The following is a 27,323-nucleotide window of genomic DNA, read 5'->3' on the forward strand; positions in this document are numbered from 1 at the left end:
AATCTCACCGCTCGTCTCGATCATGGCGATGGCAATGGTTGCACTGTGTTGACTCGCAATAGACGCAATTAAAAAATATATATACCTGCATGCCAAAGAAAGGAAACAATAAATTAACAATACATTTCATTTATTCCTTCTAAACTTTATGTGTTAGTGGTAATCACATGTGTTTAACCTCCGCTCGTACAGACGGCCGCGAGCTAAAATCACCAAAGTTACTGCTGCCCTCATGTATATTAACTCTATGCACAATTGTCATGCACAAAAAATAGTGATATTTGTATAATGCTTCTATAAGAAGATTTACCTTTTTTGCTATAGCTGTAGCACTGTCATTTTCCTGAAAATCAAGAAACTCGTAGCAGGGCAGCCATAGAGTTATTTATCAACTCTATGGCTGCCCTGCTACGAGTTTCTTGATTTTCAGGAAAATTATAGTGCAACAGCTATAGCAAAAAAGGTGAATCTTCCTATAGAAGCATGATACAAATATTACTATTTTTTTGTGCATGACAATTGTGCACGCGCACCAACGTTTCCGATAGATGGCCAATTTTCAACACGGTGAATTCACCGCCAACTTGAACTCCCAAACAGAGCCCACAAATGATGTTTTAAGAATTATCCCTATGCACATCTCCAAAAGACATCTTAATGATCACCCTGTTCGGATGGCCCATAAGCACATGTCCAAAGGACATCTAAAAAAGCCCCTGTTGGGATGTGCTACGCTGGGATTTTTTTTTTTTTGGGGGGGGGGGGGGGAGTCCTTTAGATGCTGTGTGTTGTCTGGGTAGTTGTGTCAACAAAAGACATATCGTTCGGGCTTGTGTACATGTGACGAATAAACGTCCCAAGGCTGGCTAATCGGGGTGCGTCGGATATGCTACAGCTATATACGCGTGGAAGACTGCATGCTTTATCGACGCAATTGGAGCGAATTAAGCGGGACTCGCGCGTACCTGTAAATATATGACCCCGCCGACCAGCCACCGTCGCTTGCAGGGCCCCACCCGCAATAGGCACAAACGACCGAAATTCTAATGAATGCTTATGCAGGGTCCTATTTACAGGCACGCGCGAGTAGCGCTTAATTCGCTTCAACTGTGTCGATAAAGCAGCCTTTCAGGCGTATATAGCTGTAGCATATCCGACGTACCCCGATTAGCCAGCCATGGGACGTTTGTTCGTCACATGTGCACGAGTCCGAACGATATGTCTTGTGCTGACACAGCTAGGAAAGCGTTGCGTCCCCATAGTGGCGCGCGGTCGACGCGGCACGATCAGCTGTGAAAAAGGGGGGGGGGGGGGGGAGCGCACCGCCTACTGAGATGCGATCTCGTAATTGCACAGCTGCGCGCACAGCAAGAGAATGCACCCCGACTTCTGTAACGCGTGGTTCATTGCGTTAATTACGTCACACACACACTGGCGAACAAGTTCATCGCACTCGTGAAATTCACGATAGATGACACGTCGTTGATTCTCTAACTCTGCGAAACGATCTCTTAATTACACAGCAGCGCACACAGCAAGAGAACGCGCCCCGACTTCTGGAACGCTCGTTTTACGTTCATTTTGTTAATTAAAACGGCCAACGTAGCTCAAGCACTCGCGAAACGCACTGCGGACGACAACAAATCCTCACGAAGAAGCCACAACTACAGGGGCAAATTTTTGTGCTAAATTTGGTAATATTTTGGCAACAAGCACCCCGAAGTCTGGCAACTGGCTTCCCAGCTATACCGCTGAATGTTTGCGGCAAGGTTCTGTTTGGCGTTGCATAAGTCAGTTGCCAGACTTTGGAGTGCTTGTTGTCAAATTGCCACCAAATTTAGTAGATAAATTTGCCCCTGTAGTTGTGGCTTCTCCATGAGGGTTTGGTGTCGTCCGCGGTGCATTTTGCGAGTGTGTGAGCTACGTTGGCCGTTTTAATCAACAAAATGAACCTAAAACGAGTGTTCCAGAAGTCGGGGTGCGTTCTCTTGCTGTGTGCGCTGCTTTCCTATAAGAGATCGTGTCTCAGAGTTAGGGAATCAACGACGCGTCGTCCACCGTGCATTTCGCGAGTGCGATGAACTTTTTCGCGAGTGTGTTCGACGTAATTAACGCAATGAACCGCGCGTTACAAAATTCGGGGCCCGTTCTTTTGCTATGTGCGTAGCTGTGCAATTAAGAGATCGCGGCTCAGTATTAGGGACGACGGGGAAAACTGAATAGAGTCGCAGTAGGCGGTGCGCTGCTCCCCCACCCCTTCTTTTTTTTTTTTTTTTTCACAGCTGATCGTGCCGCATCGATCGCGAGCCACAACGGGGATGCTACGCTTCCCCTAGCAGTGTCAACACAAGACATATCGTTCGGACTTGTGTACATGTGACGAATAAACGTCCCAATTAAGGCTGGCTAATCGGGGTATGCCGGATATGCTACAGCTATATACGCCTGGAAGGCTGCTTTATCGACGCAGTTGGAGCGAATTAAGCGTGACTCGCGCGTACCTGTAAATGGGACCCCGCATAAGCATTAATTATTTGGAACTTTGGTCATTTGTGCTTATTGCGGGTGGGGCCCTGCAAGCGATGGTGGCTGGTCGGAGGGATCCTTTCCTTCCTCCGTGGTGTACTAGAAGGGGGCAGTGGAGAGAACGAGGCAGCCGCGCCGTATCTTGGCCGATTCTCCGGTGGGTGACAGTAGCGGCGGCGCTGTAGTCTCATGGTACTGAAGATCTCAGGAGCGTCTGCATTGGGAGGGCGCACGCCGTAGCCTGCGAAAGCTTGTATTTGCTCGTTTTTAGCGCGTTTAATGAGTTTCTGAGACTTTGTCAGAGTATGCACACGTGCTAAGCACCAATGGTGCACGATTGAATATTCAGGCACGTCATAATTGTGGCGAGACATACACTCTTTCAAGAGCTTGCAGACAAAAAAAAAAATGTACAATCGGATTTTGCACGGATCCGCCTATAGCTTCTCACCCAACCAGCGCGTTGAGTCGCACTTCATCATAAGTGGCTACTCGCGAAATACAAAGAGATAAGTATCAAAACCACGATTAAATCAAGCGCTCGTTTTCTCATATCAAGAGTACTGTTCCCCATATAAGTCAACATGTGCTCGATTGTTTCATGAGAAACCGTTGTCACAAAACGTTGGCACAACATTTATATCGGTGACGACTAAGTTATATCAAGCCAGATTTGCGGATGATAATTAATGCTTACTGAAAGGCTTTCTTGTTTTAACCACATATTCTCGCGCTCACTTCGCTTCTTTTATGCAAGCTTCAGGAGGCCGAGCCAGGAAGTCGAGCTTAAGGAACGCCTGTACCTCCTAGTCAAGAACTCTTTGCGAAAGGGGTTATCTTAAATATGTATTAAAATTGCCAGCTGTATATATATAGCCCGTTTGTTAATTTGCATAAATTCGCTGAACCCAGTTCTCCTTTTGTGTCGATAGCTTAAATTGTGCTTCTTTGCAGATATTCTATTGGCGTAACGCCATTGCAAGCCAGAAAATTTATGACGATGTTTAGTATTGTAAGTGTAGTTCTTATTAAGTGTCAATTGTGTAGGCAGGCAGCGGTGCATTTTCTTTTGAGAAATTTAACTTTTATATATGTATAGTAATCTCTCACACACACACACACGAGCCTGCATGGCGAATTTGCCGCAGTAGTAAGCCACTAGCGACTAGGGCGCCGTCGCGGCTGCACAGGACCGAATGTTTGCCGTGGCGATGGTTTGCAAACATATTACGCCATCGTCATTACTTGCGCTGTAAGCATCATGCAGCTGCTTCTTCAACAGAACACAAGCATTTAAATTCCCATTAAGTAGTGCTTGTGTCAAAGCTTTGATCGTACTCTAACAGTGTGCAATTGGCTGCACTCGGATATGGCAGGTTCCATCAATGCGATCACAAGGATATTGAAACGAATACACGCGTACGCTATTCGCAACGTCCAAATTGTGAAAATTTGATGAACAAAAACATCGCTCGGACGGCATCAGTGAAGAGCAGAAGTTAGCGTGGACTGTAGTCGTAAGTGCATATTTCATTGCTCGAACTATTTCGCTACGCTGGTCGAGCGTATTGGCGACATGCGGCATTTTGTAATATTCACTGTAATTGGTCTACATACAATGCAAAAGAAAAACTGTTTCTTTTATTTTGAGCTCGCTGAAGGATAATATACAATAAATACAATCAAAGTGACTTACGAGCGTGAAAAAAAAAACATTAACGCATGACGGCATGGGAAGTGAAATCCGCTGCTCGTGAGCTAGCAGCTCCCTCGCTCACGAACAGCGGGTTAACCTCTCAGCAGCTCGTGAGCTCACCGAGCTCATCGCTGTCACTCTCAAAGCGTTGACAAACATCTACGTCCAGTGAAAAATGCTCAACGTCAAGATGGTTTCTTAGAACACCACTGCTGAAAGTAATCTGAGGAATTCTCTCCGCCGAACTACTTCGATAGCACCATTGCCCAACCCCAACATCGCACAACCCCAACATCACACAACCCCAACACGGCATAACTCGACACGTTTATCTGGGGGGTGCGGAGGACAATTCACTCCGATACGAGGCAAGAAAAGAATTGCTTGCAGTTTGCTGCCATCTATCAAAGAACATAAAGAAAAAACATGCGGCGCAGCATAGACCAAGGTTTGGAAGCACAAATCGTGAGCCTGCACTACTTTCTGCATGCAATGAGTGCTAGGGATTCATACACAACAAAAGCACTGAAGAATTCTATATGCACTTAAAACAAGGTGAGTTTCAACTGCAAAGGTTAGACAATAATATTCAACTATCCAACGTGGCTGAAAAAAATCTCGCGAAGCTGATATGTGTACTCTAAAGATCATAGTCGAAAGCGCGAGTTGTCACGTATTTTCCCGAAAACTTTGCCTCTCGCAAAAACGAATTAGATTAATCGTGTCATGGACGGTTCAGTATATTTACTGATGCACGCAACATACAAGGTGGTTTGTGTTCGTTTCTTGCTACCGCATAACACTGTCAAACAAGGGAGCGTCTGCCTTCTGATCATCCTTGAGAGGACACTCCTGAATTCCGCTAGGCAACGCGACAGCCTATGAACACTGCAATAGACGGCGCGCGGGTAACACCGACGAGGCGCAAGCCAAAAAATCCAACCGCAAGCGTCTTCAATGTGTCCCACCTCCCGTGTCTTTGCATTTCAAATATTCAGTTTCTCACAATCATACCTAGAGAGAAATCTGGTGCTACTGAGCTGCTGGATGCAAGGCAATGACGGGATACGTGAGCTTCGAACTTGACTCGGATTTGTATACCTCGAAGGCGCATCTGGTTTCGTGTTAAAACGATTGATTTCTCACTAAAAAAGCACGTAATAAGCTATTTCTTTTTGTCATTGCACAGAAATGTGTCATTTTTAACACTAGAACCTTCTACGAAGATGTACAATTTTACAAAACGTAAGAAGGCCGCTAAACTTGGCAGGCAGACGACAAACAAAGCGAGCGTTCTTTTCACCTCGTTTGTGTCGTGTGTTACTTTCCTTCGCCGTTTCGTTGTGCCGTCAAAGGGAGTGGACTTTGATTTTAGAATATAATAAGCATGAATGAGATCCGCTTATAAACGTTTTGAGCATTATTTATGCAGTTGTATTCGCTTTTGAGCCGAAGCCTCGCTCATCACCAGCCAACACAAGCCTCGCAGACACATATACAGTCAATCCCAGCGCTCCAACATCTCCCCTTAAGAAATTCGCATAGACGATGGCACCAAACTTCCCTCTAGGTAGTTGTGGGAAACTCTATGGTTTCAAAGAAATGTTGACTTGAGTAAACGCTACACCGAGTTTCGCTTCAAGCCGTTTATTCAGCACCCGCGATGGTGTTCATTTCAACTGGGTCAACGCCGTTCGCACCGCTGCTGCTTTGCATGCCATCAGAGTTCCCTTGGAAGAGATGGTCCATAGTTGTTTTTTTTTTCTGTTTGAAAGTTGGCTTCTTGACGAAGGTGCCGAATAATGAACTATATAAGTCATGCAATACACTTCCCTGGGAACCATCTGTATGCCACTTCAAAGAACCAGTTGGGAACCCTGCACAGTATCTGAGACGGCATCTGTGCACCAGATGCACGAGGTCCGAAAATCTGCGCCACCAAACAATACTAACAAAGCAGATGTATACCAGAGAGCCAGACTGCACGAGGGATAAATTCCGGTAGTCCCAGCACAACTTACCATGCTTAGTTTCTCACTCTACGCTTAAAGGCCAACTCCGGCGCCCTGTCTGCGAATGACATACTATTTGGTAGAGCCGGAGGCCGTATACTGGTTCTGCCTTCGCGGAGTATGAAAACTGTGAAAGCCAGTCCAGCGAAGCACTGGCCAAATACCACAGAGGAAGGATGAAAACATTACCGTGCTATACCCATGCCAAACACCGCCACCGCCGCCTACAATAAAGGCTGTAGTGGCCGAAATAGCGATGCCATCGGTTGCGTCACTTCCGTTGACATGCCAAACATGACGTCACACAGACAGTGTTGCCGAAAATTCTAGCAAGTGAGGTGAGCTTTTCGAGGCAATCTTTCAAATTCATTTGCAAACGATCAGTGCATCACTCAAACCTGTGATTTGGCATAAAGGACTAAAATGTGCAAAGGAATATACCCAGCGAATTTCATTGAGATTCATTGACCTCGAAAAATCACCAGAGTTGGCCTTTAAGGCAAGGCGGTGTTCTTCCTTGCTTGCCTGCTCCCCATTCCCTTAAGGTCAAGGATGCACCCCCACCCCCACCAACCACATTCCAGGTATAGCGTGAAAGAACTCAATAAGCACAAAACAACACAAGCAGTGAATAAATGGCCCATTTGCATATTTGATACGACTTGCCAATTTCCCTGATGATGTTGTAAAACAACACGCCTTTTTTCAGAGTTTTTAATATGAACTTCTTGTCTCGTGTTACACGGTAACAATTCCTGCGTGCCCACTGCGCTCATTTTCGAGATCGCCTGGATCGGGACCTTAGAATTTGAATTTTTAATATTTCAAATGACATATGCTTTTTGGTATATGAAAGAAATGGGCATGCCATAAATAGTAAGATGTACACCTGGCCGAAACATCAACTATTGTGTACAGCAGTCACTTTCTTGTCTGTCAGTGCCACATGATGGAATGAAGTTGCAAGAAATTGTTGTTTGGGCATGTGCTTTGTGGGCATGCAATGGTCCTCACCCTTTTGAAACTTAATTCAGTCATATGGCAAAGACAAACAGAAACAACTGCCATTCGTGCACAACAGTGAAAGATTTGGCCAACGGTACACTTGAGCTAGTCAGTTCCTACTTGCAGCACCTCGCGGTCTCGTCCCTTGCTTTCATTGGTGCTGTTTTACTGCCAGCATTCCTTAAAATATTACACCCTACAGTTTTTCAAAATGAACAACTGCCCTAAAGTTAATAATTACAAATTAATGAGCTTTCATTGATTGGTAACTTCAAAGGTGCAACAAAGTATTTCCGCCTTGACATAGAGTTCATGTGCAAAAATGACAGGGGCCAGACCGTCACAGCAGTTCTATAAAAACATCGGCATTGAAAAAAAAAAATACACTATGGAATAGATGGCCGAAGGAATGCATGTTTTTTAAAGATACCATAGATCAAACACTGGTCTGTAAATACACGAAAAGTCACAGGCACAGCAAAATATTACATACCGCTTATCAGGAGAGAGAGTTAATACAAAAAAAGAAAAATCAAGAAGGCTGCCAGCGAAAACTTGCAAAACAGGATCGTTTAGTTTTATTTAAATAAGCACTGTTGAAGCTAGTCATCCCTGGTGGAAATACAAAATGTAACCAGAACGACTTTTCATAAAATAAGTCATCCATCTTAAATTAGTAAACGGCTGATGACAATGCTTAGTCCATGAGTTTCAATGTACGTATCGTCTCAGCGATCCTCTCCAGCTCCCCTTCACTTTGACGAACCTGAAAAACAGGATACATGAAACCACGATCACATACAACATAGAAGTAGCATCGATTATGTCTCAACTTTGACATATTATAAATCTCCGAGACAATGCATCGCAAATTCTAATATCTCCTCGCAAATAAGCAGAAAATGTACAATAGTTCACTATGCTCGATTTTCGGCCCTTGCAAAATACAATTATGATAGTGCAGACATAACTAAACACAAAAGCTGTCCCAAAATCAATGTATTTTAGAATTTTAAAAAATTTTTCTCTCATAAGAAGGAGAAAAAAAATGTGCTTCATTTAACCAGGCTTGCTGTAGCAACCTTGTATTGAGACAGCCAACCACAAAAAAGGTCTTGCATATTATGATAACAAGCAACTTTCTGTCTAATTACAAAAATGCAGCAATGCAATCGATTGCATTTCGAACATTGTATTAGCATCTACAACTGTCATCACATATCCCTGGAGCTATAAAGCATCGAATGTGCCATAGCATGATCAAAAAAGTGGTTAGTCTAGGTGCATGAACAATGCTGTGACTCTTGAGTCACTTATAAAGTGTAGAATATAAAGCACCGTATGAACCTAATGGACAATGACATATCGCATCATGATTTTGAAGGTGTCCTCAAAAACTATGCTTGAAAGACATTTTTTTTTATTTCTGACACAATCTATCCCTCGATAATAATTATTTATTTATTCATTTGTTTTATACTGTTAACCCCGTGCTTGGGGTCATTACAGAAAGGGGGTCACATGATCTATATCTTTGCATAAAAAAGGGAAAAAGAAAGCATTCCATAGCACATGGGAGTAACATGAATAACCACCTATTTTCTTAAAAAACAAACTACAGTCATTATGCAGACAAAAATGGACAAATAAATGCTCGTGCTGGGAACTGGCTTGCATCACTACAGGAGAAAAACGGTCTAATGCACCTTCGAAATCGGCTCATGTTGCATGTTGTACGACAACACTTCGTAAACTATTCCATATTTCTATTGTGTAAGCAAAAAAGGAGTGTCAGAAAACATTCATGCATATGAAATGAAGCCAGACAGACCTAGTCCCTTCCAGGAAGCTCAAGGTAGAAGTCCTTCTTTATTTTTGTATGCCCATTTATATTCTTAAAAATAAACTTCAGGCGATGTTGGCACCTGCGGGAACTACAAAGACTCAAGCTAACAGGATTTTAACAAAGCCGCGACAGAATGTGTGTATCGGTATTTACCGCATATGAAATGTACCGCTAATTCTGAATTCTTTCAATTCTGGCACTCAAGACTTTCTGGTGAGATGACCACACAATACTAGCATACTCTAGACTGGTTGTATGTTTTGTAAGCCATTAGCTTTACATCTGGTGTGGTACCTTCAAGTTTTTTTCTTAAGGAAATACGGTTTATTGTTTGCCTTTGAGCAGACACTATCTATATGTGCGCACCATAGCAATGTGTGCATAATACTAACTCCTAAGTATTTGAAACAAACGGCATTGTTTAAAAGGTGATTTCCAATGCGATACGTAAATGACAGTTCCTGCCGACTTGAGTGAATGCTGCTTTACTATAGTTTATTTCCATGTCCCAATTTTTACACTACTTATCTAAGGCTTGCAGATGGTTGTTCAAATTAATTTTATCACTTTTACAAGTTACTCGGGAATAAATCAAACGGTCATCTGCAAAAAGTTTGAATTTAGTACAAGCCTTAACTACTGATGTGATATCATTAACAAATACCAAAAAAGAATTGATCCTAAAACCGACCCTTAGAGAACATCTGAAAACACGTGTAGCAGTCCTGAAGTTAAGCTATAAATTCTTACAGCCTATTGTCGCGTAGATAAATAGGCCTCTATCCATTGCAATACTTCTTTGCTTATTCCGAAACGTTCGAGCTTGAAAAGTAGTTAATGATGGAAACTTTTATCAAAACCCTTCCTAAAATCGACGCAAATTACATCGGTTCATAAGAGGGCATCGATATTATAAAAGATATTGCAGAGCGTTTCAGTGAATTATGTGACCATAGAAAGACTATGCCTAGATCTGTGTTGTTCTGTGCAAAGTAACTGATTAGAATATGTTTTGCTAAAAAATGGTGAAGACCTTTGAAGCAAACTGACGTCAAAGATACCAGCTGGTGATTGTGTACTAACGTACATTTACCATTTTTAAAAATCGGTATTACAATCGTATTGTGCCAATCTTCTGAAAGTGACCACATTTCCATTGGTTTTACATATTATTTCTAAATGAAACGAGACCCATTAGGCATATTACTTGGAAACTCAGCTGGTAGATTATCTGGACCGCTTCCTTTCTTTGCATCTAGCTCAAGCATTAACTGGAAAACACCTTCCCGGTTAATAATGGCGGGGTCCATAGCGGTTGTTACATAGCTGCCAATGAATGCCCCTATCTTATTGCCTTGGTCTTTTGTGAAAACAGACTGAAAGAAACGATTAAAAGTATCGGCTAAGTCTTCAACTTTTGTCAGGATACTCCCCTCACGCTCAGTCTGCTAAATTCTTTTCTTTCACTAAAGTAACGTGAAAATTTGCATGGTGAGCTTCTAAGGAAATTGACAAGCGTATGGCCAAATTGTTTTTTTTTTAATTCACTAAGGCTTCGTTCAACTTGATCTTTAAAGCTCATCTTTAAATCTTGATCTTTAAATTTTTAAGCTTTGCATTTCATGGAGATAATGTTGCATGTTATCCAGGAATTTCATTGGTGCATTTTCTTAATACAAGTAGGAGCAAACCGACTAATGCAAGTGACGACGTTGCCTTTAAATTTCTGCCAACATTTCTCCACAAATACAGATTCAAAGTGCAATGCTCACTTGAAATCAGCTGCAGCTCTAGGAAATCAATGATGGAAGTGTCATCTGCCTTTTTAAAGTCTTTCACCTTCACTGGAATGAACGGTCTCTCTAAACTGCTTATACTACTTTTGATGTCCAAACACAACAAGTTATGATTAGATATGCCGTCTAAAATGTCTAACACATAGTCTGTTATCTTTTGCGATAGAAATAACGAGCATGATGTAGGTGGCTGGAAAGTTTTGCAGCTCGCTCACTCTCATCTCACTAATTTCATTATTGTGTAGAGCTTCACTGGCTTTGTTCAATCGTAAAACCCACTTTAACTGCAATATAAAATGTCGCATCCATATGACCGTCTCTAACTGCAACAGAAAATTTCACATGAATAGGCCACTGGCTTGCTTTCTGGCCTCACTTTTCCTAGTGTACTAGAATGGGAGAGTGGGCCCACAGGAGCGGGCGGCAAGCAGTGCGGGTGAAGCAAGAAGTGCAGAATATTTGCGGTGGCGCTACAGTCGCTTTCACCTAAAGCTCCGGCTCATTTGGGCTGTTGGGCTGGTAGAGCAATGGCTGGCAATGCCCGTGGTGACAGCGAGAGTGCCGAGCTGCTGTCTGCTCGGCGCAACAATGTCCACTCGACACACCGCCGCTCATGCGTTGTTTTTGCCATTTGTTTGCTAGCCCTGCTGCTATTAGCCACGACCATGGTGTTTAGTGAAATTAACGTAGTGCTTCCTGCTAGTTTAATTATCTGCGAGATGTGATGCAACGCCGTTCACGGCTTTGCGCAAACGCCACTGCAACGGTGCGAAGATATGCTTGAGACACGACGAATAGGCAACAGCGAAGCAGCCGCCGCCAACCACCGCACGCGACCATGACCATGGCAATATGAACGGTAGTAATAATAAACTTCTGATGAAGGCGACGGCGGCACCACCTGGATATTCAGAAAAAAAAGGCCGCAGTGCAGAGTCTCTTGTGCCCACTTCCCTATTCTAGCACACTAAACTTTCGCCATCTAAGCACATTTTAGGCAAAGAACTGGAGTGATGCTTATCAAGAAGTTAAGGGCAGTTATGGCACACACAACATCATACCTCTTGCTCGAGGGGCATGCGACTTTGATTCCACAATACACAGACTCGGAACACAATTTTCTCTTAAATTAAGTGTAGCTTTTATTTCTTCTTAGCACAAAATCGGTGCCGTGAGGTTTCTAGAGTAGAATTTTAACAATGCGAGTTGACCTTAAAGGGTATAGTATGGTAAACAGGTCGTCCTGGTTTCAACTTCATATCTCAGGTACTGTACAATATTTTGTTGAGAAATTTTTGTGCTCAACAAGAGAGCTTGTGGCCTTCTGTGTGTGCAATTTTGACCCTTTAGCTTTTATTACTTGCTTCTGGTTGGGTACAAAATTTCATACCCGGGGCACAAAATTAAATGTACCCTTTTTCAAAAACCAAAAAAAAGTATGACGGTATAACAGTTTATTTGCCCACTTATTCAACATTAAATTGGCATTGTTTATTTGCCCACTTATTCAACATTAAATTGGCATTAAGAACACAGGGCATGATAACATTGTTTCAAAAATCGAAATTTGTTTTGCTTGTTTGGAATGATAAGGCCTTCATTAACAATATCCTCTGCCCCACAAATTTTTGCACATTTTCACTGAGCCCAGGGGTGCAAGGGCTGAAATAAAATTTGCAGCAATTTTAGGAACAGCAAAATGTTACTTTTGGAGCACTAAAATCTAAATATGGAGCAGGTTATGAGAAAAAAACATATATTTTTTATCACGAAAGACTAAATTCGAACAGTATTAAAAAGAAGGCTTCTTTAAAAAGAAGGCTTCCAAAAATTATATATGTTCAAAACGTTCAACATCACCTAAGTCGTGCAGAGTGAGCATGAGCACTGCTATTTATATAAAAATTGTACTTTGAACCACCCCACTGAGCAAACAATGATAAAGTCCACATTAGCATATTCGTGCCTGTCAAATCGATTTAACAGGCTCTGCGAATTCAAATGTGGATCTACAAGCTGGCAACCTTGAAATTCGGGAGATTTGTAAAACTAAGGAACAGGGGTGGGGAAAAAAATCCTGGCACATAGTTGTGTTTTAGGGTTGCAGGAATGTCCTAAAATGCTCCAAATCATTGCCAGAAACTTTTTAGACGTCAGTGATCATACTAGTACTTGTAATTATGTGGCATACACACGCATGAGTAATTGAACAAAATGTGCTGTGTCCTATGACTAGTGCTAAAAGCTCCTTCCAAATCCTTATACGATTTTTCGCAATGCATTGGTATATTCAGGCAAGGGTGGCTGGGCAGTGTTTTGAACAGGTTAGAACAAGGCCAAGAAATTTTCGAACCGCTACAGCCCCCCCCCCCCCACCCACTTTAATTTTTGTTTACGATAGGGTTAGGCTTAGGGCCCAACTTCTCGGCTCTCTCACAAGGCACAACGGGCCAAATAGAGTAATAATGGCACACGCCTGGTGGCCCAGCAACGCCACCGAATATGCATCACCAGGAGGCCGCCGCTTCAAGACAAGAAATGTTTTCTGTGCCGCTACTATGGCCACCAACGTGGTCACCGGAAACGCTGGCATACAAAGCATGTCCAATGTAAACATTTGACAGAAGTCTGTCTGGTTGGGTATGAAACTGGGAGATGATATAGGCTTCAACCAAAAGTTTTCAAGAGACTCGACGTTTCGGAACCGACTTGGTTCCTTCTTCAGGGGGGGTGACTGCGTAGGCTACGTAGCAGCAGCGTCTTCCTCTTGTGGTCCAATGTCTCCGCATTGTTCGCCGAACATGCAGAGACATTGGACCATAAGATAAATTTCAAAGCGACGGCCATCCTCGAAAGCGAGCCGAACTGGAGGAGAAGGTTGTTACTCGAGTCGTGGCACATTCAGGGAACAGCCCACAATATCAACCGCTCTCTCGGAACCCTTCCCCCAGTGTACACACATGGACTGCGCTCCACGGCAAAACGAGAGAGAGACAGAGAGAGAGGTCATTAGCCACCCCTCGAGTGCTTTGAAGACGCTGCTACTACGTAGCCTACACAGTCACCCCTGACGAAAGAACCAAGTCGGTTTTGAAACGTCGGGTCTCTTAAAAACTTTTGGTTGGAGCCTATATAATCTCCCAAAGCATGTCGAGTTTGATCGTGAGTGGAAAGTGCAGCATACGCTTCCAGCTTTAGTTCCCAATATGCCATAGCCGCGTTTCCTGATTAGAAAATTTCTATTTCCCACGAAGCGTTTGTGGCTACGACAACACATTTTTATCTTGAAGTTGCTAGGTCTCGCCTATAGGTGTCCGCTGCAGTCAGCAGACTGATGGGTGAGCGGCACTGTTACTTTACCTGGCCGATCGCGTCTCACGATTCATCATCATGATCATCAGCCTGACTACGTGCACTGTAGGACAAAGACCTCTCCCATGTTCTGCCAGTCAACCTAGTCCTGTGCTTGCTGCTGCCCCTTTATACCCGAAAACTTTCTAATCTCATCTACCCACCTAACTTTCTGCCTCCACCTAACCCGCTTGCCTTCCCTGGGAATTCAGTTAGTTATCCTTAATGACCAGCGGTTATCTTGCCTACCCACTATGTGTCTGGCCCATGTCCACTTCTTCTTATTTTCAACCATGATATTCTTACCCCAGTTCGTTCCCTGGTCAATCAATCAATCAATCCGCTTTTATTTCTCCTTGAGAAATATGGGGGTAGCGGAAAAAAAGCCGCAGTACAGCGGCTTGACAAAGATCCACTCTGCTCTCTCCTTAGATCTTTTAAAGTTACACCTATCATTTTCCTTTTCATCGCTCCCTGTGTCCTTCTCAATTTGAGCTTAACCCTCTTTGTAAACCTCCAGATTTCTGCTCCGTAGTTAAGTACCGGCAAGATGCAGTTGTTATAGACGGTTTACCGCAGTGGCGAACGGGCACTGCCACGTTTGAATACGTGAACTAATGGCCTTCTCTTTTCCACTTCTTCACCATCGCTGATGGCTCGCCAATTAGCCCCCACCGCTGCCTGTTTGAAGGCCAGGAAAGTGTGTGCAGTGCATAGTCCTCGCCGCCCGTTTCTCTTTTCTTTTTTTTTTCTCCTAGGCACAGCGCCGTGTCGCCTTATGATTGTCACAAATTAGGTGCCCTTTTCCTTCTTCAAGAGTCACTACCACTACCGTTTCTCACCGTAGGCTGCAGGGCAACATCCACCACACGCCACATTAAGGCCGCGTCGCTGAGGAGAAAGAAGGCTGTGGCGCTTCGGTGCGGTGATGCCACCTAGTTTAGCATAGACAAACTAGCTGTGAAAAACGGTCTATATACCTTTATCTTGGGGGATAGTGGCAATCTACCAGTCATGATTTGAGAATGTTTGCTGAATGTGCTCCACCCCATTCTTATTCTTCTAGTTACTTCAATCTCGTGGTACGACTCCACGGTTACTGCCTGTCCTAAGTAGGCATACCCTTTTACAACTAAAGCGCAGTGCTACCTATCTCGAAGCGCTGTTCTTTTCCGAGGTTGTTCTACAGCAGAATCCCGCTATAATGAATGCTGCTACAACAAAATTTCCACCACAACAAATGATTTTCGAGTCCCTGTCAGCCATTCATAGAAAACAATGTGAAAAATGTCTCATCATAACAAAAACTATTCTTAAATATTCCAGCTTTAACGTACTATCCTATCCGATTGCCGCGAAATGGCGATACCAACTCGGTCATTTCTTGATGGCTCGTGACATCCAGCTAGAGTGCACGGCAGTACCGCAACAATCGTGTTTTCATCGGATAAAAGCTCTCTGCCACTACACGCACATCCCGCTAAGTTTATCGCCATTGTGATGCTCGGCGACAGCTTGCCCATCCACCATGATGGTCATTTGACGTAGTACATGAGGGCCGCGGCAGAATCGCGATCTGCAAGAAGCCCCCCGCCCCCGCCATATGTACTCGACATCGCGTTCAAAACAAAACAACTGCTCTTCGTCACTAGCCCTGTGATAGTGAATGACAACCATGCATCCTGAAGGCGCACACACGAGCAGTGCGCATCTAGTTTAAGCGTAAATGCATTCTGCCGCAACCACTGCGAATATAAATGCGGTCGTGTCAAACGCAATCATGGGCGACTCAACCCAATATTCCTTTCCGTGACAATGCGAACAGAGATAGCAACGATGCAGTTCTTAATCATGCGCATGGCCAGCGTAGCGCGCACAAATTGAAAGCGAAACTAGTTTGCTACAACCGCTGCGCAGAAAACGGCAGTCGCTATTGTCTTGTTCATCGATAGCGAATACGATCCAAAGGTCTGCAGCTAACACAGCCAGAGATGAAAGGCAATAAAGCCATAAAACGACACGAACTGTTACGGCTTTCCTGCCGTTCATTTATGGCCACAGTAGGAAAATACGTTCACTTAGTGTTCGGCCAGGCATGTCTGAGTTGGCGGGAGTTCAATGCTTACGCTTGCTGAGAACAAAGGAGTAGTCATAATCATCGGATCTTGCCAAATTTTGTGGTCTATAGGTGAAATTTCACTACAGCGAAATTCCACAACAACAAATTTTTTCATGCGTCTCATCAATTTCATTGTAGCAATATTTGACTGTACATTACTTTCGTTTTCTGCAGATTAATTTTAAGACCTAGTTTTTTGCTTTCCTAGTCTAATTCAGTAATGATGAATTGCAATTCGTCCCCTGAGTTACTCAGCAATGCAATGTCATCGGCGAAGCTCAGATTACTAAAGTACTCTTCATTAACTCTTATACCTAACTCTTCCCATTCTAAGCCTCTGAAAAGCTCCTGTAAGCACGCGGTAAATAGCATTGGGGAGATTGTATCCCCCTCCCTTACACCCTTCTTAATTGGTGTTTTGCTGCTTTCTTTATATTTGATCCCCTGTAGATTTCTTCCAGGGTGTTTATATGGTCCATCGACGTCCTAATTCTTCAGTGTCTGCATGACTGCTGATATCTCTACTGAATAAAATGCCTTCTTGTAATTTATGAAGGCTATGATTACGTGGAAGCATTTGATTCAGTTGAGATATCAGCAGTCTCACGATTGTTCTGACCTAAGGAATACCGTATTTACTCGATTCTACCGCGCCCTCGATTGTAACACGCACCCGGTTTCAATGACGAAAAAAAAAAAAGTCAGACATCGATTGCACATGCACCCATTTTTCTCGTTCGCCCACACGATCACACCACTCGGGAAAAAGACTCCTTTCGGGAGCGTCTTCCCTTTAAATATGAGGTACGGGGGAAGCTTGTGCTTATCTGACGTGCAACGGAGCATTGCCGTCACTCTAGTTTTACCGTGGCCCGATGTCAGCACGCGAACTTGCTTCGCCCCCTTTTTCTCGACGGTTGTGGTGCCAGGCATGTCGAAGTAAAGAGGCGTCTGATCGGCATTCCCGATTTGCCCAAGCAGGGAGTCGTTGTTGTGCCGCAAGTTTAGGACGAGCCTCTGAAAACTGAAGCTTTTCTTTGTATCCTCCGGCAACTTTTGGCATATGCCCGTTCGCCTTCGATGATATATGGTGTTTTTGGCGCAAGGGCCATTTGATGGCCAAAAAGCGCCAGTTCATGAGACAGGAATGTGGACAATGGTTGTGATTAGCGGCTGTATAAGGGCCATAAAATTCCTCGCAGTAAAGCGGGTAAAAACATACAAGTAATAAAATCATGACCATGCCGTGAAAGGTGTGTGTGGTGTGAATAGGTGACAAAAGTTGGTGATAATGAAAAACGATGGAGGACATGTATGGCATTAGCACAAGTACCTCACACGTTAGTACCCTTGCGTGCAAGGGCCGTGAGGCAAGTGCTTTCCTGTGTAGCCACCGCAGCAAAAACCTCTCTAGAGAGGTCGTGCTACGGTATGCCCGGGTATATGATATGAAAATTATGAATTTCCTTTAAAAACGCTAATAATGATTTGTGACTAAAAAGCGGTTCCCTACCGACGAACATTGCAGGGTGTAAAGGTATGTGTTGTCGCTAGGATAGTGGGAACTGTTGTCTTCTTAGAGTGTCTAAATGTTTACATTGAATTAAAACGTGAAGAACTGTTAATGCCTCACCACATTTATCACACAATGGTGGATCACCACCGGACAAAAGATGTGTGTGTGTCGTGTATATGTGTCCTATCCTGAGTCTTGTTAGTGTTACCTCTGTTAGACGTGATTTTGATACTGGTGGCCAATGGCCAAGGTGTGGCTTGATAACGTGTAGTTAGTTTTGTGTGTGTGTATCCCACTTGCTCTGTCAGTAGTCCCTGAGTTTTCGTTTGAGAGACGGCTTAAGATCAAGGGCCGGGATTGATGTCGGTGTAATGGCGGTGCTTTCGTGGGCGGATGCAGCAGGCTGATCCGCAATCACGTTGCCTTGAATCTCACGGTGCCCTGGCACCCAGCACACAACAACATGTCTGTTGAGTGTGTAGAGGGTGCATAAAATGGAGTAAAGTGAAACGAGGACAGGGTTTTTTTGTTTTTTAAGACTGTGCAGAGCCCTTACCACACTGAGGGAGTCTGTATAAATTACTGCTTTTTGTATTTGTGATTGTTTGATGTGTTTAGCTGCCACAAGTATCGCGTAAGCTTCCGCTGTGAAGATACTTGTGCCTGGATGTAGAGGGCCAGCATCCGAAAAGGAAGGGCCAACAGCAGCGTAGGACACAGAGGAGTTAGACTTAGAGGCATCTGTAAAAAACTCAAGACGTGTGTATTTGTGTTGAAGTTCCAAGAAAAATGTTCGAATATGGGCAATAGGCGCATGTTTAGTAACTTCTAAAAAAGACACATCGCAATCTATAGTCTGCCACTGCCACGGTGGTGGGTATGCTACAGGAGCCATTAAACTGTGTTCGAGTGACACTCCAGTGTCCTCAGCTAAACCCTTCAGGCGAACTGAGAAGGGCTGCCTCATTGAAGGCCTGTTTTGAAAAAGAATGGAGCTCGACAAGTCATTAATAGTAGAGTATGAGGGGTGCCTCTTGTCTGCTTTCACCTTAAGGAAATATACAAAGGACATGTAGGTTTTTTGCAGATGAAGCGACCACTCATTTGACTCAACGTAAAGGCTTTCTACGGGGCTGGTGCGAAAAGCACCCGTAGAAAGGCGGATGCCCGAATGGTGCACGGGATCCAGCATCTTCAAAGCACTTTGAGTCGCTGACTGATAAATAGTGGCCCCATATTCTAAGCGGGTGCGAATAAGGCTTCTATACAGGTTCATGAGGCATTTCCTGTCACTACCCCACGTAGTACGTGACAACACTTTTATAACATTCATGGCTTTTAAACATTTTGTTTTTAAATACTTTATGTGGGGTTCGAAGGTCAACTTGTTGTCCAAGATTAAGCCTAAGAATTTATGCTCGGCTTTGACGGACAGTTGTTGCCCGTTCAGTTGAATGTCGGGTTCTGAGTGCATGCCTCTCTTTCGAGAGAACAAGACACACGTGCTTTTTTGTGGGTTAAGTCGAAATCCGTTTTCATATGCCCATTTGGAGATCTTATTTAAACCCAGCTGAACCTGCCGCTCACACATGGCCAAGTTGCATGACTTGAAGCCAAGCTGAACGTCGTCGACATATGTACAATAGAACATATTGCGGGGAATGGACAAGTGCAAAGAATTCATTTTAATAATAAAAAGTGTGCAACTAAGCACACCACCTTGTGGCACGCCTGTTTCCTGGACAAATGTTTGGGAGAGCACACTGCTCAGACGGACACGGAATGTCCGGTTTGACAGGTAACTTTCGATTATATGAAACATTCTTCTGCGCACAGCAAGGTGGGACAGGTCTCTTAGAATTCCGTAACGCCATGTAGTATCATAAGCCTTTTCGATATCGAGGAACACAGAGAGAAAATATTGTTTATGGACGAACGCGTCTCTGATCTGTGCCTCGATACGAACAAGGTGGTCTGTGGTGGATCTACTTTCTCGAAACCCGCACTGAAATGGGTCGAGCAAATTATTTGTTTCAAGAAAATGTACAAGTCGGCAGTTTATCATTTTTTCGAAGACTTTGCACAAGCAGCTTGTAAGTGCTATGGGCCTATAACTCGAGGGTAAAGAAGGGTCCTTGCCCTCTTTCAAAATGGGAATAACAATAGCCTCTTTCCAGGAGGTAGGAATAGTGCCAGAAGACCAAATAGCATTGTACAAACAAAGTAAGGTTTTTCGGGTTTCATTTGGTAGGTTTTTTAACATTTCATACATCACACGGTCAGAACCTGGGGCAGAAGTACTGCAGGAGTTTAGAGATGTTCGGAGCTCCGCTAGACTGAAAGCTTGGTTATATGTCTCGTATCTAGTGGATTTGTGTTCGAGTTTCTGCTTTTCTAATCTTGTTCTGTATTTTTGGAAAGTGTCAGTATAGTGGGACGAGCTGGATACCCGTTCAAAATGTGCCCCGAGGAAGTTTGCCTGATCTTCCAAGGTATCACCTTGAGTGTTTACGAGTAAAAGTGTGTGTACTTGTTTCCCTGCTATCCTACCGACCATGTTCCAGACTTTGGCCTCTTGTGTGTAAGAATTGATCCCTGAAAAAAACTTCTGCCAGCTTTCTCTTCTGGCCTGCCGACGCGTTCTCCTAGCTTGAGACTTTATTTTCTTGAAGGTGTCAAGACTTTCGGCTGTCGGTGAGTTCCGAAGCAGCCTCCAAGCTCTGTTTTGCTGTTTGCGCGCGTTTCGGCATTCAGAGTTCCACCATGGCACAGGCCGTTTTCCAGGGTGTCCATTTGTTTGTGGGATGCATTTTGTTGCAGCATCAATTAAAAACGCTGTGAAAAAGTTGACAGCAACATCAATGTTCAAAGTACATATGTCATTCCAACCTAGACGAGCGATGGTATAAAACTGTTCCCAGTCGGCTCTGTTTATGAGCCACTTGGGAACACGTGGTGGAGACTCAGTTACTGTATTTGTGCTCAAAACTACGGGGAAGTGGTCACTTCCGTACAGATTACTGACGACTTTCCACTGGAGTAGAGACACAAGAGATGGAGATACTATGCTTAGGTCTATGGAGGAATAGGTGTTATTGGCGAGATTATAATAGGTTGGTTCTTTTCGATTTAGGAGACACGCGCTCGACGAGAGAAGAAACTGTTCGATCAGTCGACCTCGCGCGTCATACCGAGAGTCACCCCATAGCCTGCTATGCGCATTAAAGTCTCCAAAGAGAACATAAGGTTCCGGAAGTTGATCAATTAAGGAGTGTAAATCACGTTTTTGAAGCTGATAGCTAGGAGGAATGTAAATAGTGCAGATTGCGATCAGTTTATCAAAAAGAAGCGCTCGAACAGCCACTGCCTCAAGGGATGTTTGTATTTGTAAGTGTGTGCATACAGTTCCTTGTTTCACTATGATGGCAACACCTCCGGATGATGTCATGGCATCATCACGGTCCTTTCGAAAAATAACGTGTTTACGAAGAAAATTTGTGTGTTTTGAATTAAGGTGTGTTTCTTGTACACACAGCACTTTTGGTGAGTGTTCGTGTAAGAGTTCTTGGATGTCGTCAAGGTTTCTGAGAAGGCCCCTGACGTTCCATTGTATAATTTGAGTGTTCATGGTGAATGTAAAATAATGCTGTGTGTACGAAAAGCGAGTGGCTGTTTAGACGGGGGAGTTTGAGTTCACTTACCAGGGCCACCACCAGGCCCTGTTATTTGCGTTTTTGTTTTCTTGGCGCGCTCCAAGGAGCCACACCGCTCTTTCGGCACCAAGGGTGCCGACGTATCCATTGCCTGCTTGGAGGCACTGGATGCCCGCACGTGCGGGCTGTTAGTTCGGATTACGGGCCTCGCCTGGTGAGGGGAGGCCCTGAGATCCGAGGACTCTGGAGTCTCCGGTCTCTGTTTGGAAGTAGGCGGTGTAGCCTGGGCTACAGCCGCCTTGGGGGCAGGTGCCACAACCACCGGCTCGGTATGCGCGGGGCGAAGGAGTGGCGAGGGCTGGTGCGGTGGTGCCCCCCGACGCGCCGCATCAGCATATGTTGCGCCGTAAAATGGCGACACTCTTCGTCTTGCTTCTTTGAATGTGATGTTTTCTTTGACTTTAAGAGTGATTATTTCTTTTTCTTTCTTCCAGTTAGGACACGACGCGAATACGCGGCGTGTTCCCCGTCAAAATTCACGCAGTGAGGCGTAGTAACACAGTTATCAGAAGGGTGGCCGCGGCTACCACATCTTGCACAAGTTTCCTTACCCCGGCAGTTCTGCGAGCCATGACCAAATCGTTGACATTTGAAACACCGTCTTGGATTGGGAATGTAGGGACGGACAGATAGTTTGATGTAGCCTGTGTCTACAGATGAAGGCAGTGTGCTAGATGCGAAGGTGAGTATTAAATGTTTGGTAGGTATTTCTTTGTTTTCTCGTCTGATGACGATTCGTTTCACATCTGTGACATTTCGCTCTTTCCAGCCTTCAAGCAGTTCCTGTTCAGACATTTCAAGAAGGTCTGCTTCTGAAACAACTCCGCGTGAGGTGTTCATTGATCTATGAGGTGAAACAGATACTGGGATATTACCAAATGCTATGAGACTGCCAATTTTTTCATAGTGGTGTTTTTCAGGCAGCTCAAGGAGAAGGTCTCCGCTAGCCATTTTTGTAACCTTGTATCCTGGGCCAAAGACCTCAGTCAGAGATTTAGCAACAAGAAATGGAGATATGGCTCTGGCTTGTTTTGTTGGCTTTTCGCTGTGCACAACATGGAATTTGGGAAAACATTGTCTGGGTTGATTGAAAATTGAGATGTCATCGGTGCGTCCCCTCTTAGGTGGAGGACGATCTAGTAGACGGGGAAATGCAGGTGTTCCCATAGTAGTGTACTTTTTTTTCGGCAGCAATGGCGACCACCCACCATGGAGTCCAACCAGGGGACGCTGAAGCACTTAATAACATAAGGCTGCAGACGCCAGCCGTACATTGCCACTATAACCAAATATAACTACTCAAGGTTGAGTAATTACACAAGGTTAACCCTTGCCGCCAGGAAAAATCGGAAGTAAATGGAAGAGAGAAGAAGACAGGATAGATTTAAAGACGAGAAAAGACTAAGATGTAGGAAGAGAGAGATAGGAAAAGGCGACTGCCGATTTCCCCTGGGTGGGTCAGCCCAGGGGTGCCGTCTACATGAAGCCAGGGCCAAAGGGGTGTGTTGCCTCTGCCGGGGGGCCTTAAAGGTCCAATCACCCAGCATTGGCTCAACCCCCAGGATCCCCTTTTCCCCGGACACGGCAAAGCCACGCACGGCTAGGCGTGGGAGGGAGCCGTAACTCCCTCGTTAGCTCGGGTCCGCCCGTTCGCCTTCAGAGGGAAAAGCATTTCCTCTTCATAAAGTTAGTTAGCCAGCACCTGCTCGCTTTAAACTGGCTCCGCATTAGCCCTTTTTTTAAGGCTAACTGCACAGCTTGCACTTGGAGCAGTTCTGTCATCACGGGCCGCTGTGCCGCTCACTGCTCAATCACATACTCGCCGAGCAGCTCTTCAATTTGCGGAAACCGACCCTGCTGTGGTCCGCTGAAGCCTTTGCGTGAATCTTTGCTGTCAAACAATATTCTGCTTTTGTTTCCGCCAGTCCCGCACGCACGTTTCGGGAACTTCGAAAGACCGCGATGCAGCCCGATTTACGTCCGTTTCAGCACACGCGATGACTTTTCTTTTAAAAGCGGCAGAGTGGTGCACTCGTCGAGTTTTTGGAGTCGGCCCTTCCATGCCGTCGATGCTAATGCACACCAAGATGACGCACTCCTCAGCACACGTACGAAGTGCCGCACATGGGAAACACATAGGCAGAAATGGCCGACGCACGTAGGGGGCGGCCATTTTGGAATGCCGATGGCAATAGAATGACCGTAATAATTTTTTTTTTTTTCGTACTCGATTCTAACGCGCATGCGATTTATGAACTCGCCTAACCGGAAAAAAGGTGCGCGTTAGATTCGAGTAATTACGGCATATATCTTACATCGTGGTTTAGGGTTAGGGCCTGCGCACTGGGTTTGGTTTATTATGTCCAACTGCAGGTGGCCAATGTGGCTTCCAGTCCTCACAAAGTTAGCCCAACTAAGAAAATTTTGAAGCTGGTCGAGCATTTCCATGCAGCGTGGCGCAGTTTCAGTGAATTTCATCATTTTGGCGCAGCTCGGAGCAAAAATAGGGAATTGTATCGAATTGGTGCGATCGGTGCAGCTATTGCACCCCTTTTGAGCCAAAGAGATGAGGTTTTCAAGACCAACTAACAAGCAGCCAAGCCCCTTTTTCTCAAATCGTCACAGCCTGAGCTTTCTGCCTTAAGTAAAACTTTTGAAAAATCGGTACTGATAGTTTCCCTGACCTTAGAAGGTTTATAAAGACGTGCACTGACTACTTAAAGGCACACGGTGCAGCTCCTTTTTTTATCACGTATGGCTTTTTTTTTTTTTTACTAAGTCGACTTGCTTTGCATGTGTGAGACCCGCATGAAGACGGGGTTCTGTGCATTTATTTTTAGTTTACCTAGTTGCATATTTGTTGATTTTGTTGTGGCAGCAAAAGATCTCAAGCTGACAAACCAACGACACTGTTTTAGAAAGTGCACTAGTTTAGTATAATTGGAAGTCAACACGCTTCAGCTACTAACAGAAACAAGACTGAGAGTACTGGTGTGAGCACTTCAGCAAGTCAACTTTGTCCCCATTCTGCATTGCTGCGAGGACAAAATGTTACGTGTAGTGATAATGGCTATGCTTTGATTTATATGGATCTTCTACAAACCGTGACTGAGTAAGTGTGTCTGCATAGAATGTGGAGAAGCAGTAACATTCGTCGAGAACACAATGGATTGTGTTCTTTGGAATGGAAACCCTCAGAAGTGCCACTTCTGAAACCATTCTAACTTTCAAAAAGCCATTCTTCGCTCGACTAAACTTTCTCAATATTGTTTGGCCATCTAGGTTTAACATTGCGACATGGTTGAGTGAGATAGACAGCCATCAACAGTATTGGATCATAAGAAGCACAGAAAATATGGCAAAACAAGCCAGGAAAGCAGGAAAACAAGAAACAAAAAAGCTGACTAGTGCGATGATTGTGTGGCAGGTTGCTATTAATTAGATTATTCAGTACATCTTCATTTTGAACAAAACATGAAAGAAACTTGTTTTTCCTCTTTAACCCTCGAAATCTTTAAATAAACTTTTCTTTTTCATTTGCTTCATTATCAAAACAACTTAAAAATGCAGAAGGCCCATTGTTAACCACAATAAAACAAACATCAATACGAAGTACTGAAATACAGTTGACTCTTGTTAATGCAAACTCAAAGGGACCTCTGCATTTTGTTTGAATTATCAGAAGTTCTCAGATAGATGACTCTGGGTGAAGTGACACCACACATTATGATTAAGCATTGACTTTATCACATTTAAAAATTTTTTAAGTGTTTTTAAACCCTAACTGCACGCAATGAACAGAAAGCAGAGGTGTAAGGTCCATAAGTTTATTAGCCATTTACTGCTGATGAGACCTTTTAAAGAAATCGTGAATTGCCAACTGCTTCATTGCTATAGGTATGTGCCTTCAGCACTACGCTCTCTAGAGCATTAAAGAAGCATCACGGTTTACCATACATGCGCTTTGTCTGAAACATTTGTTTACTAGCAAAGCCTTTTTCCTTGAAGGCCTGAGGTGCTTAGTTTTTGTTTTTAGACTGTTACAATTATAACGCCTAAGTTTTTAAACAGCAGAGGAAAAGCAGCAGATATTTTCTGGTATGAAACTGCAAAAAGTATGAATTAACTGAGTGATGGAGTTTGAACTAACAGGCTTTTAAATACATTGACAGAATAGAGGGCCAACCAAAAAATTGAGTTTTGTTTGAATTAACTAAAAGTATGAATTATCAGAGTTTGAATTATCGCTAGTGTACAATAGAATGGTGTACATTTGTTGGACAGTTTTCATTTCTTCAGCAGCTTTATAAAAAAAAACAGCGATGCTACCGAGGTCTGCTGATTTGGAGCAAGTTTTGAAGCAGCAAAATGTGCGTTTCAGAGCACTGTGGAGCAGAGAAATTTATTTTGGAGCACTTTGGAGCAGCAAAATTTCCATTTTGAAGCAATCCTGAGCAGCTAACTTTACATCGTGAAGGAGAAGCAAGTAGCATTTACATTCAAGGACATAAATAATTATTTTGGGGCTCTTGTGAAGAGCTAAAAATATTTTGATTTATTGCAGACATCATGACGTCAGAGATCTCCCCAGACTAACGGACTCACTGAGCGATTCCACTGCGCTCTTGCTGACATGATCGCCGCCTAAATTCAATCACACCACTAGAACTGGGACGTAGTTCTACCAGTCGTCGCTTTCGCCTACAATACGGCCATTCAGCCGTAAGTGCTCATCTTGATGCCTATTCGCACACCTGGTTTGTGCGTCAAATTTCAGCCAGGATTTATCGGGCCGTACACAGTTCTCGAAGAGACTTCACCAGTGAATTATCGCGTGACGCCACTTGTAGCCCCAGCATATCACCGTTATCAAACTACTGAGGTCGTCCATGTCTCCCGTATGAAGCCCTTCATGCGATGTTCTTTGTCCCCTCGACAGGAGGGGGGAGTGAATTAGTGTGGGCATTTAGTATAACCATCCTCTTCATCTATATATTATCATCATTATCATGTGTTGCTCATGCATCCTCATTGTTGTTGCATAGAATCATCATCTTTGTTCAGTCATCGTAGCTGTCGGCTACCGGTTCCTCGAGACTAGTAAAGGTCTTTCAAAGCCAGACTTCATAGAAGAAATATTTTTTTCATTTTTTGGGGGGAGGGGGGAGAGAACCTTGATTCAAAGGGGGGCAGGCAGGCAAATGGTCATTTTGCGTGATATGTGCCATGGTGAAACAAAATTACAGGGGGGGGTGTTCCCAATGTCCCCCTCTGGCTACACCACTGGACGTCACCGTCATGTTTTTAGTACTGTCTAAATTAAAAATTAATAAGATTCTCCTGTGCATCCTGTTTTGCAAGCATGTAAAAGCGCACGAGCGTGGGCGACAAAAGCGGCTAAAGCAGGAGATAAAAGAGCCGACGCATCTCTTTTGCACAGAGGACGGGTGCGATAACACCACCCCGCATGTCAAGCCTGCCGTCGGAGGAACGTGCCACCCGTTTTCAAGAAGCAGGAAGGAACTAGGATCACAAGGGAGGGGGGGGGGGGGCTTGTTATATGAAGTTTGACTTTAATCGCTGGCACGCTCACTATTTCAGCAGATATTAAAGACAGCTAATATACCCTTCTACCTAGTACCCTAAACGCGAAGTGACTAAGGGAAAAGCGGCCTTATAGGGGCATTAAATCACACTTATCTAGAGCAGCGGAGCGCGTGCCTGTCGACATTGTTGTTGGCTT

General features: G+C 44.1%; 1 protein-coding gene across 1 annotated transcript in view; it reads right to left on the reverse strand.

Moving 5' to 3' along the window:
* Positions 1-7,794: 7,794 nt before the first annotated feature.
* Positions 7,795-27,323, reverse strand: part of ValRS (Valyl-tRNA synthetase) — a 139,201-nt gene continuing 119,672 nt past the window's right edge. The window contains exon 26 of the mRNA XM_037413243.2: positions 7,795-8,005. Coding sequence (XP_037269140.2) covers positions 7,937-8,005 — 69 coding nt within the window. The 3' untranslated portion in view covers positions 7,795-7,936. The remainder of the gene's footprint in view (positions 8,006-27,323) is intronic.

Source organism: Rhipicephalus microplus, chromosome X (assembly GCF_043290135.1).
Source record: "Rhipicephalus microplus isolate Deutch F79 chromosome X, USDA_Rmic, whole genome shotgun sequence".
In the NCBI taxonomy this organism is placed as follows: Eukaryota; Metazoa; Arthropoda; class Arachnida; order Ixodida; family Ixodidae; genus Rhipicephalus; species Rhipicephalus microplus.